Here is a 13,574-nt window from a genome sequence, read left to right on the forward strand (position 1 = left end):
TTTATAAAGGGTAACTTATTTCTAGCCTCTCTCTCTACACGGTGACTTGTTAATTGTTTGTAGCTGAACTCTCTACAGGGTGATTTGTATGTAGTCGCACTCTGGGTGACTTGCTTTTAGCTGATCCTTCTATGGGGTAGCTTGTTTCTAGCTGATCTCTCTACAGGGTGACTTGTTTGTAGCTGATCTCTCTATAGGGTGGTAGCTGAATTCTACAGGGTAACTTGTTTCTAGCTGACATCTCTACCGCGTGACTTGTTTCTAGCTAATCTCTACAGGGTGATCTGTTCGTGTTTGAACTCCCTGATTATTTATTTATAGCTGAACTCTCTACAAGGTGACTTCTTCTAGCTTTTCTCTCTACAGGGTGACTTATTTTCTAGCTGAACTATCTACAGGGTGATCTGTTGAAGGATGATGTTTTTGTAGCTGGGCTCTTTACAGAGTAACTTGTTTCTAGCTGATCTCTCTATAGGGTATCTTGTTTGTAGCTAAACTCTCCACAAGGTGATCTGTTTGTAGCTGAACTCTCTCCATGGCGCTTTTGCTCTAGCTAATCTTTTTACAGGGTGACTAATTACTAGCTGATGTCATAGGTGATCTCACTACAGTGCAATTTGTTTGCAGCTGATCTTTCTACAGAGTGATTTGTATGTAGCTGAATTCTCTGCAGATTTGTTCCTAGCTGATCTCTCTAAAGGGCGACTTTTTTCTAGCTGATGTAATGGGGTAATTTGTTTGTAGTTGAACTCTCTACAGGGTGACTGGTGTCTAGCTGATATCTCTACAAGGTGACTTATGTTTAGCTGATCTCTCCACAGGGTGATTTGCTTGTAGCTGATCTCTCTATAGGGTGACTTGGTTTTTAGCTGATCTCTCTACAGGGTAACTTTTTGTAGCTGAACTCTCCACAAGTTGAAACATATTTTTAGTTGAGCACTCTACAAGGTGACATAATGTGTAGTTGAACTCAGTCTGTATAGGGTGGCTTGTTTCTAGCTGATCTCTGTAGTATGTAGCTGAACTCTCTACAGAGTAATTTGTTTGTAGTTGAACTCGCTACACTAATCTCTCTCCAAAGTGACTTGAACTCTCTACAGGGTGGTTTGTTAGTAACTGAACTCTCTACACTACATGGTAAATTTTTCTAGCTGATCTCTCTACAGTGTGATTTGTTGTAGCTGATCTCTCTACAGGGTGATTTTTTCATACCTGAACTCTCTACAAGGTGACTTGTTTTCTGGCCGATCTCTGTACAGTTTGCAGCTGAACTCTCTTTTCCTAGCTGATCTCTCTACAACACAATTTTTGCAACTAATCTCTCTACAGGGTGGCTCATTTGTAGTTAAACTCACTACAGGACTTGTTTCTAGCTGCTCTCTCTTCAGGGTGACTTGTTTTTAGCTGATCTCTCTACAGGATGACTTGTTTCTAGCTGTTCTCTCAACTTTATAGTTGAACACTCTACGTAGCAGAACTCTCTACGGGATGATGAAATTTGTTTGTAGCTGAACTCTCTGCAGGGTAATTTGATTGCAGCTGAACTCTCTACAAGGTATGTAACTTGTTTTAGCTAATCTCTCTGCAGGGTAACTTGAACTCTCTACAGAGTGGTTTGTTTGTAGCTGAATTATCCACACTACAGGGTAAATTTTTCTAGCTAATCTCTCTTCAGTGTGATTTGTTTGTAGCTGATATCTCTACAGGGTGATTCTTTATGTAGCTGAACACTCTACAAGGTAACTTGTTTTTAACTGAATTCTCTACAGGGTTACTTGTTTCTGGCTTCTAGCTGAACTCTCTACATGGTGACTTGGTTCTAGCTGATCTCTCTGCATGCAGGGTAAATCTTTTTCTAGCAAAAATCTCTACAGGGTGAATTGTGCTTAGCTAATCTATCTACAGAGTGGTTTGTTTGTAGCTGAATTTTCTACAGGGTAATTTGTTTGTAACTGAGCTCTCCACAGTTTGCAGCTGATCTTTCTACAGGGTGAATTGTTTCTATCTGATAGCACTAGGGTGATTTGTTTGTAGCTGAACTCTCTACAGGGTGACATGTTTGTAGCTGACCTCTCTACAGAGTGAGTTTTTTTTAGTTGAACTCACTACAAAGTAATGTGTTTCTAGCGGAGCTCTCTACAGGGTGACTTAACTGCTTGTAGCTGAACCCTCTACAGGGTGAATTGGTTTTTAAGCTGATCTACCTACAGGGTGACTTGTAATGGTCTGAATCGCTAGAGCGATTAATTTTTAGCTGTATGGTGACTGTTCTATTAGTGTATCTCAGCAGCTGAATGCTCTATTGGGGTGACTGTTCTATTAAAGTATCTCGATCTTGCTTTTGCTACACATAGTTTGTTTTCGAATCATAACTAAGTGGTTTGTACCCGATTCTTCTGTACTATGGCAAGGACTTTCTATGATGATTATTCCAGCTACATACTGACTTTCAGCTCATTGCTCTAAGTGGTTTGTCTGGTAGGCGTGAATACTAATAGTTTTTTTATTCATAAAATCGATTGTGTAATTGTGACACAGATTGGGTTTTGTGTCATATCTCGATGGTCTTTATCTGGATTCCTTTCACACCACAAAAAAGCACTCCTACAATGGTTACTCCATCTAGGGGTACATAGCAATTTTCAGCTGATTCCTTCAAGGGGTTTACCTTGTGGGTGTGACAGATGTTCGACCTTCTTTTACACAAATAATCGGTCATAACTCCAAGAATGTTCATCGATTCCTACCAAATGTGGTACTGAGATCTACTGTAATGAGCCCTTTAAGTGTGCCAAATTTCAGAGCATACATTGGTGTTTTATGGCAGATTTTGCAAAGTGTGTGAAAAGAAATAGAAGAAAGAGAAAAAAAATGAAAAAATGAAGAAATTAAAATTAAAGTTCGGCCGCTCGTATCTCAAAATGGCTGAAGCAATTTCCTTCAAATTTGGTATGTAGGCTTTCCTACCTGGCCAGTACTTCTGTAACAAATTTGGTTCCAATTAGATAAGGGATCACAGAGCTAAATAAAATCACATTTTCTTTCTTCCTGTCAGTATACTTACAGTGTGACGCACCGGCTTCTTAGACCACACAACACACTACCACATGTTTTGATTTGACCCACTGAACAAAAATCCCAATTGTTTGTATTTTTCAAAATGTGAATTGCTGAGTGAAAACTGGCTGTTTCTGCAAAATTCTATTTTGCTATTAAAACGTATTGAAATAAACTGGATAAAAATACAGTTACTTAAAAATTTTATGCACGTTTCAATCACCTCATTACGTACTGAAACGAAGCTCAAATCAATACAACTTGTGCACCATCAGATGTTCCCATTCATTGGGAGTAAGAAAATCTTTGCTTTGTGTTAATACAACATACGGTACATGAGTTATGGGTGCTTATGCATGATGCAGTAGAAATAAAGTTTACCGTTGTAATTTAAATGTTGAAATGGAATTTTTCTTTGTGCACGTAGAGACGCACAGGAAAGCACTATAGATTGATCGATGTGGCAGTTCATGGTGAACAGACTGAGCCACTTCATAGCTTGTTCAGTCATGAGTTATCATTAATTAAGTAAATGCTTGTAATTTATTAGACATATTGTTGCTGTTTATTTCTGTCTTAACTGTCTATTGCTATAACTGTGAGACTATTCATCACAAAAGGCTGAAACTTTGGCTGCCCAATCCTTTATTAAACCAGGTGCATGCCCAGGCTGAAGGCCAGCTGTGGCCACACGCCCAGTTTACTTAAATCATTTTCATAAAAATGTGTGCTTGTGCACCTACCAATCTACCTACCTACTTACCCACGTGAGCAAAAACATTTAAAATGGTAAGTAGCAGCCACTTTGCTCTGAGGTGGTTTCTTCTCGGTGGTCTGAAATATGAGTATGGCAACTCTTCTACACTTTGTGAACAGTCTTCCCTTTTGGTTTTATAGACATTTAACAACTTTAAAACAACGTTGAAGGCCTAGAGAGAGAGCATATCCTTCAAGTTGAAAGGTGGGTGTTACCCACACTTATGTGAACAAAAATGAAGGACAGCCTCGAGGATTTCTCTATACAATTCATGTGAGAAAACATGACAGACACACTATAAAACAGCTGAGAAGATACTTCTTTGTGTGTAATTTGTGGTTTAAAGTGGTCTGTGCTTCCTTAGCATTGCATAGCAATGTAATTACCGAACTACAAAATAATTCATGAATTAAAATACACTAATTACAGTATAATTATCTAGCTGAATCAATAGTAGCAATAGCATGAATATAAAATAAATTATATACATGGTTGATTAATTGCCTATTTTAGTTAGAATGGGATAGTTTTAACTGCATGGGCGCCTGGTTTTTTGAAGTAGCATAACATCAACTTGTTGGCCTGAGAGCGTAGATGTACATATCAGGCAAATCATGAGGGCACGTGATACAACTGATATGTACCATGCCAATGTAGGTTAAGAGCCTGCAGGAAATTAATCACCCAAACCAATATGAGACTGACCACTGAATTCATTATATAGACCAACTTGTGAAATTCGATTATGGGATAGCAGCAACTAACATTGTGACTACATTTGTTAACATGAATGGGGAAGTCCTAACAGTATCATGGAAAAGTTCAATTAAGCGGTATTTTAAAACCACTGCATCTTTTGCAGACTGTTTACTACATTTACTAAACATCTACATGGGTAAGTTTCACTGTAGAGCATTTATCTCGTGTTAATCGAAAAGTGGGCATGTCCACATTTGAAAATGTGGCAAATTGCTTTTGAATATGCTTTAGCACTAGTTCTCACCTTAAACCAACATTTCTCAACCGATTGGATGGAAGGGTGACAAATTGTTTCTATCTGAGTACTGTAGGATGCAAACTCGAAAGCATGGTTTTCATCATGTGATCAATAATAAATTGCCACAATTGATTTCGGCTTGAGTTTTTATATAATAAAGAATTCAGTGGTATTGCTCCCACATCAAGGCTATGGTACATGTAAATGTACCATAGTACCATAGCCAGCCATGGTTTATAAGATATGTACCCTGAAATTTGCTTTTGAAGTTAGGTGGCTTCATGGTACATGTTACTATAGATAGGGTTTCCAATGTAAAAATTCGACATCTTCAAAATAATTTGCTAACTAATGTAACATGTTGGACTAACTCTCACTTGAATACAGCTGCAGTGGTGATAAATTCCATTGCTTTCTTGGGGTAGATATCGATCAAAATATCTGCAAAATCCGAGATTACGAGCTGTAACTCTTAGAAGCCTTGATCCATTATCGCAATACTGGAGTTCAACCTTCCTCTGTGAGTAAACCTTCACCTAAAAGCATTGGTAGTTTGATTGGTGAGGTAGGTTTCCTGTTGCTACATCATTTGAACATGATTTTGGACTACAAAAATGGGTTTTCATCTGCGGACACCCCGGAAATCACACCTTGACTACACATCTTATACACTCAACTGTTTATAAATAGATATCTTGGTGTAACAGATTTTGCAGATATTTCGATTGATTTCTACCCCAAGAAGGCAATGGAATTTATCGCCACTGCGGCTGTATTCAAGTGAGAGTTAGTCCAACATGAAACAGCAGTTAGCAAATTATTTTGAAGATGTTGAATTTTTACATTGGAAACCCTACTATAGATAACAGAGAAGCAATAAAATGGAATTTGAGGAATTTGCAAAACAGCCGGTTTTTGCTTAGCGGGTCAAAAAGTAATTTGTAGCACATGTTTTGTTCAATGGCATATTAATCTTAAAAACAAAATTATGCAAACAAAAAGGGTTTTCATTCAGCGGGTCATAAATAACTAGCTGCATGGTTTTTAGAAGTAGCACAATATCAACTTGTTTCCCTTGATGCTGTATAATGAGTACACTAATAATGAAGTATGTTACCAAAATTTAATAAATGAGATTGTAAAAATATTTGGAAGTTTGTAATCTAGCATGGATCATGATAGCGTAAGTTGCCAATTATTGACAGGTACCAATCATTGGCACTTTTAAACTATAAAGGCTACAGGGTATATGAAGTCTACCAAGTTCCACAATGGGCTGTTATATCCTCTAAAACATTTCTTAGAATCATTTTTATTCAGTGATTATTGTTGTTAAAGCACTATACAAGCTATAACGCTGGTTGAGCATGGAATTGCATAAAAATAATTTTATATTGGAAACCAGTATGCTTTTACATCTAACCTGAATATCCCTTGAATGGCTGGCCTCATCTTCGTAAAACTTCTGAGAAACAGAGTTATCCAAGGACTGCACCTCCCATAAAATTTTCACAAAGAACCAACAAGGCATCATGGAGTTACATACAAAATTGCACATTGTGCAGATAATTGGTCAATCATGAAAGTACAGTTGCTGATAATAGGTACCTCATGCCGACAATTGGCACGTGATAAACATTGCAATTTTCGTTATAACAAAATGTCCACTCATGTGAAATAATTAAAATTTGGTGTAGTAAGAGACAAAGGACTGCTCTGTTAAATGGTTCAAACTGGAAGTTCATATGCCATTGAATTAAGGAGCGTGATGAATTGGTGCCAATAATTGGCAACTTAAGCTAAGAGAAAGATGTGAAATAGCTAGGATATTACATTGCCAAGGCATGAAATTCTAACAAATTAATATTTTTATTACAAACAGAAACAACTAGATGTTGTGCTACTTCAGGCGCTAGTTATAAAATTATACTGTATTCGTAATTGGTGAATTATTTCATAATTCTCTACTTCATAATTCTCTAATTACATTGCTATGCATTGCCAAGGAAGTGCATTTCAAACAAACCACTTTCAACAACTTGTTACGCACAGAAGTATCTTTTATAGTTTGTCTATAGCGTTTTTCCTTGCAAATTCTCTCTACAGAACCTCAAGGCTATCCTTCACTTTTGTTCACATATGTAAGGACACATCCCTTTTTGAGTTGAAGAGATACACATTTCTTAGTAGCCTAAAAGGCCTGCTACAGTGTTTTTTGGTATTTAACTACATGAAGAGCCCAATGGGAAGGTAGGTCACGAAGTTTGTAGAGAGTTGCTAGTAGCTACACCCGTATTTCAAAACAGCATAAAAAATACCGCCTCAGTGCAAACCTTGCCTATGCTCAAGTTTAATACGGGAGTGTTTAATTTTCATAGGCTGACTGCTCTTACCACTAAAAGGATTTGCTCACGTGGGTGCATATGGTCAGACATAGATAAGTAGGTAGATAGGTATATAGCTATATACACACACACCCATTTTTTACAAAAACAATTTCAGTAAATCAGGCGTGCGCCCACAGCTGGCCTTTCGGCAATGGGCACGTGCCTAGTTTAAAAACTCCCAATCCAAAGCCTAAACTTTTAGGATGCAGTGGTGATGATTATATGATTGATTGATTATAAACTCCAGTGCTTGTATTAACTGTTTTTCTACACTGGAGCACACACATACAGGAAATTAGTACAACATACAGACACCACAAGAATATACAGACACATACATATACAGAAAATTTATATTGTTTAATATGTTATAATTAATTTGAAAAAGAAATAGGACATATTTACTACATAATTATTAAAATAACTGATGAGCACACAACAATTAAATGTGGTAGACACTTATACATGTTTATAGTAACAAACCTCTGACTACAAGATTACGAGATCGTCTCCTTATCACAGGATTTTTAGAAATAACTCCTCGTACTAGACATTGATATACGAGTTCTGAGGATATCTCTGCTCTATCAATAGTAAATGTTACCATTGTTCCCACTGTATCGCTACCAATCTGCCAAATATACCGTATATTCCTAACAAAACCCTCAATATCCTTATATGGTTCACAATTCAACATAACAGTATCTCCCTCATTAACTACCATAGGTTGAAGATCATCACTAGTTCCAGTATAATTGAATGTTCTTACAACACCTGTACCTAATAAATGGGCTAATTGATGAGGATTAATACATTACAAACACCTTTAGTTACCATCTTGAGCTTGAGTTGCACTTAATACCTAAATTAGGTGATAACATACATAATAGTAATACAATGATATTTGTAACACTTATCCTAGCTAGAAGTTTGCAAAATTTTGCTAATATTTACTGTAGTTTTGATCCGCACAAAAACAGCTAAACTGTGAAAAAAGGCGCGGCTTTAAAAAATCTGGGTGAAAAAACTTGTGAAATCAAAGGTGGCGGCCAAAAAATGGCTGCAATGATAAGAAATTTTAACAATGCCTATGTCACCTAGGTTTTTTAAGGCCATACCTTTTTTCAAGAAGGTGACTGCTCTATTAGGATATTTCGATCCCACAATTTTACACATAGTTGAAGATTTTATTATAACTCCACCACTGTTAGTGCGATTTCTTTCAAACCACAATAGGTTTGCACTACGATAGTTACTCCACATACAGACCAATTTTCAAGTTATTCTGCCAAGCAGTTTACCCTGGAGGCATGACAACAAATCGCCTTTGGAATTTTGAAAAAGCATGCGTAACTCATTTGTTCTTTGTCTAATCTGTACCACAATTGGACTGTAAATGTACAATATTACAATCGTACTGCCCTCCAAATTGTAAGTAAATCAACCAAAGCACGCGTGAGTTGTTATGATTTTTCTATAAAGTGTGTGAGACAAAAAAGAAGAAAAGGATTAAGAAAAATACAAAGAAAATAAGACAAATTTCGAAGGCGCATATTTCAGTGATGGATGGGTGGATTCACCCCAAATTTAGAATGGGAAGTGCCCTACCCCAAGGAATTCGAAGTTTCCACAGCAAAAATGGTTAATTTCTGTCCAGCCATTATCAAGCTATGGATGTGTGAAAACAGTGTTTTCTTTCCTATAAAATTCACACTTGTCTGTCGCACACCCACACTGGCTGTACTTGGCCGCACGACACACTGTCATGTGTATTGATAAAGTAGCATTTGAAACGATCATATCAACATTATAATAACAAAAGTTTCCATATCACACTGTAATTAGATTATCCATATACTAACCAACCTTTAACCCAGTAGCCTTTAGTGTATTAGTTGCTCATTTTTTAATGGTTTAGTGGTGACCAGAAGCTAGCTATACCCTAACAAACATTGGAGGCTACTACATTACAAGCTCCTACCCGCTTGCACTCAACTATACTATTGACTTTTGAGATGTACTCCACTGAATATTAGATCCACGTAATGGTGCAACACTCACAATAGCAAGCTAGCTACATACCAGTACACCATGATAATTTCCTACTAGATGAATTAAAAATTGGAAATTTTAAAATGGGAATAGGGATCGCTGAAAAAAGCCACAAAACAAGAAGGGATCGCTGGGGTGGTAATGTAAACCACAAATCCCTATTTTGACTCTGTCATAAATCTTTAGTTACATGCTCTGTCATTTTGAAGTGAGTAGGGATTTGTGGTTTACATTACCACCGACATGCAGAGTCAAAATAGGGATTTGTGGTTTACATTACCACCCCAGCGATCCCTTCTTGTTTTGTGGCTTTTTTCAGCGATCCCTATTCCAATTTTTAATTCATCTAGTTTGTGTACTTTTTAATTAATCCAGTAATGGAGTATGAGATTTCTTTTATTGATAATAAAGACTGTTGTGAATAGTGTAATTTTGCATTCTGCATAGTAATGCTGTCAACATTTCAGTGCACACATGAAACTGATCAAATTGCAATGTACATACAGACTGAGAGTCTCCTAATATGAGCTACAATTTACATTACTGGTGCCTTTAATTCAGTGCAAGGATTGTAGTTATACACTAGACTGCATTATTATAGTATTTAAGTGACTGCTCTATTAGAGTATTTAATCTGGATAATCCGCCCACGTACAAAAATCACGTAGCGGAAAAAACCACCTTGCAACAAAGTCATCAGCCCAGATTAAGCTTCCTGGCCTATACTGAGTTTAAAGACAGATTCTATTAGCCACAAGTAGCGCACACCAAAAAACTTAACTCTGAGCGTGATCTTGTATGGCTTCTCAAGCGTAATGCGTTTTGGCAAGAAGAAACGGCCCGGTTTGGGCTGTTTCCATCCGAAAACGAAATCAAAAATAGGTCATGGACACGCACAATGATCCATTCAGCAAGCCTTTTTTTATCCCAGGATTCTCCTTGTAAACTTCGCTATGCCTGTGAAAGAATAATAATAATAATAATATTATGCCGAATCAAGACACACGATAGTGTGTCGTGCGGCCCAAGAAGCCGGCGCGCTACACCGTGAGTATATTAACAGGAAGAAAGAAAACGCAATTTTCACATCTATGTAGCTCTGTGATCCCTTATCCGATTGGAACCAAATTTACTAGAGACGTGCCGCCCAGTTAGGGGAGTCTACATCCCAAATTTGAAGAAAAGCGCTCCAGCCATTTCCGAGATACGAGCGAACAACATTTCGTTTTAATTTCTTCGTTTTTTTCTTCTTCATTTCGCACACTTCGCAAAATTCGCCATAAAACACGAATGCGTGCTCGGATTGGGCTGAACTTTGGCACACTTAAAGGGCTCATTAAGGCGAATCTTCGTACCAACTTTGGTAGGAATCCGATGAACATTCACGGAGTTATTACCGATTATTTGCGTAAAATAAGGTCGAAGGTCTGTCACGCCTACAGGGTAAACCCCTTGGAGGAATCAGTTGAAGATTGATAAGTAGATGAAGCAACCATCGTAGAAGTGCCTTTTTGTGGTTTGAAAGGAATCGGGATAAAGACCATGGAGATATGACACAAAACCCAACCTGTGTCAAAATTACGCGATCGATTTTTATGAATAAAAAACTATTAGTTTTCGTGTCTACCAGGCAAACCGCTTACAGCAACGAGCTGAAAATCAGTATGTAGCTGGAATAATCATCATAGAAAGTTCTTGCAGTAGTACAGAAGAATCGGATTACAAATCACTGAGTTATGATTCGAAAGGCAACTATGTGCAGCAAATGCGAGATCGAGATACTCTAATAGAACAGTCACCCTAATAAAGCATTCAGCTGCATGTATAATTTACTCAGTTATATTACATTGCAAGTTATTCTGTAGGGAATTCAGCTACAAACAAGTCACCCTGTAGTCAGATCAGCTAGAAGAAGGTACCTAATAGAGAGTTCAGCTACAAAGAAGCCATCATGTAGAGAGTTCAGCTCAAATAAATCACCCTGTAGAGAATTCAGCTACAAACAAATTGCCCTGTAGAGAGATCAGCTAGAAGAAGTTACCTTGTAGAGAGTTCAGTTACAAAAAAACAATCATGCAAAGAGTTTAGCTGCAAACAAATCACCCAGTAGAAAGTTCCGCTATGAACAGATCACACTATAGAGAGTTCAGTTAGAAACAAGTCATCCTGTAGAGAGATCAGCTAGAAGAAGTCACATTGTAGAGAGTTTAGTTACAAAGAAACAGTCATGCAAAGAGTTTAGCTGCAAACAAATCACCCAGTAGAAAGTTCCGCTATGAACAGATCACACTGTAGAGAGTTCAGTTAGAAACAAGTCATCCTGTAGAGAGATCAGCTAGAAGAAGTTACCTTGTAGAGAGTTCAGTTACAAAGAAACAATCATGCAAAGAGTTTAGCTGCAAACAAATCACCCAGTAGAAAGTTCCGCTATGAACAGATATCACTGTAGAGAGTTCAGTTAGAAACAAGTCATCATGTAGATAGATCAGCTAGGAGAAGTCACTTTGTAGAGAGTTCAGCTACAAAGAAACCACCAAGTAAGAGAATTCAGATGCAAACAAATCACCTGTAGAGACAGGGCCGCCCAGAGAAATTAAGGGGCCCAGGGCAAAGAGTTAAAGTGGGGCCCTTCACCCAAGTTGTAAGATGAAGACCAAAAAAAAAAAAAAAAACGTCACAACCTGCTGGCAATGACAATAACTACCCATCACCAACCATATCTCCTTATCTATAAGCTTGCTACACTGCTCCTCTGAAGAATACTGTGACTGCTCTATTAAAGTATTTAGATCTGACTGCTCTATTAGAGTATATCGATCTTTTAAACAGGTATTCAGGGGGCCCTTCATGGAGGGGCCCCTTTCAGGCTGGGGCCAGGGGCAAAATTCCCCAGTTGCCTCCCCCTGTGGGCGGTCCTGTGTAGAGAGTTCAGCTAGGAACAAGTCACCCTGTACAGAGATCAGCTAGAAACAAGTCACCCTGTAGAGAGTTCAGCTAGAAGAAGTTACATTGTAGAGAGTTCAGCTACAAAGAAACTACCATGTAGAGAGTTCAGCAGAAAACAAATCGCCCTGTAGAGAAATCAGCTACAAACAAATCACCCTGTAGAAAGATCAGCTAGAAGAAGTTACCTTGTAGAGAGTTCAGCTACAAACAAATCACCCTGTAGAGAGTTCAGCTAGAAACAAGTCGCCCTGTAGAGAGATCAGCTAGAAGAAGTTACATTGTAGAGAGTTCAGCTACAAAGAAATTACCATGTAGAGAGTTCAGCTACAAACAAGTCACCCTGTAGAGAGTTCAGCTAGAAGAAGTTACATTGTAGAGAGTTCAGCTACAAAGAAACTACCATGTAGAGAGTTCAGCTGCAAACAAATTGCCCTGTAGAGAATTCAGCTACAAACAAATCACACTGTAGAAAGATCACCTAGAAGAAGTTACCTTGTAGAGAGTTCAGCTACAAACAAATCACCCTGTAGAGGGTTCAGCTACAAACAAGTCACCCTGTAGAGAGTTCAGCTAGTAGAAGTTACATTGTAGAGAGTTCAGCTACAAAGAAACTACCATGTAGAGAGTTCAGCTGCAAACAAATTGCCCTGTAGAGACAAACAAATCACCCTGTAGAAAGATCAGCTAGAAGAAGTTACCTTGTAGAGAGTTCAGCTACAAACAAATCACCCTGTAGAGAGTTCAGCTAGAAACAAGTCACCCAGTAGAGAGATCAGCTAGAAACAAGTCACCCGTAGAGAGTTCAGCTAGAAGAAGTTACATTGTAGAGAGTTCAGCTACAAAGAAACCACCATGTAGAGAGTTCAGCTGCAAACAAATCGCCCTGTAGAGAATTCAGCTACAAACAAATCACCCTGTAGAAAGATCAGCTAGAAGAAGTTACCTTGTAGAGAGTTCAGCTACAAACAAGTCACCCTGTAGAGAGTTCAGCTAGAAGAAGTTACATTGTAGAGAGTTCAACTACAAAGAAACTACCATGTAGAGAGTTCAGTAGCAAACAAATTAACCCTGTAGAGAATTCAGCTACAGACAAATCACCTTGTAGAAAGATCACCTAGAAGAAGTTACATTGTAGAGAGTTCAGCTACAAACAAATCACCCTGTAGCGAGTTCAGCTAGAAACAAGTCACCCTGTAGAGAGTTCAGCTAGTAGAAGTTACATTGTAGAGAGTTCAGCTACAAAGAAACTACCATGTAGAGAGTTCAGCTGCAAACAAATTTCCCTGTAGAGACAAACAAATCACCCTGTAGAAAGATCAGCTAGAAGAAGTTACCTTGTAGAGTGTTCAGCTACAAACAAATCACCCTGTAGAGAGTT

The 13,574-nt window shown here is 38.0% G+C and overlaps 1 protein-coding gene across 1 annotated transcript in view; it reads right to left on the reverse strand.

Annotated features, from left to right (window-relative positions):
* Window positions 1–13,574, reverse strand: part of LOC136246072 (adhesion G-protein coupled receptor V1-like) — a 251,552-nt gene that overhangs the window by 221,813 nt on the left and 16,165 nt on the right. Inside the window, exons 2-3 of the mRNA XM_066037520.1 lie at window positions 8,033–8,060; window positions 7,682–7,978 (exon numbers count right to left, since the gene is read on the reverse strand). Of these exons, the coding sequence (XP_065893592.1) occupies window positions 7,682–7,978; window positions 8,033–8,060 (325 nt within the window). The remainder of the gene's footprint in view (window positions 1–7,681; window positions 7,979–8,032; window positions 8,061–13,574) is intronic.

This window comes from Dysidea avara, chromosome 15, assembly GCF_963678975.1.
Source record: "Dysidea avara chromosome 15, odDysAvar1.4, whole genome shotgun sequence".
NCBI classification, from domain to species: domain Eukaryota; kingdom Metazoa; phylum Porifera; class Demospongiae; order Dictyoceratida; family Dysideidae; genus Dysidea; species Dysidea avara.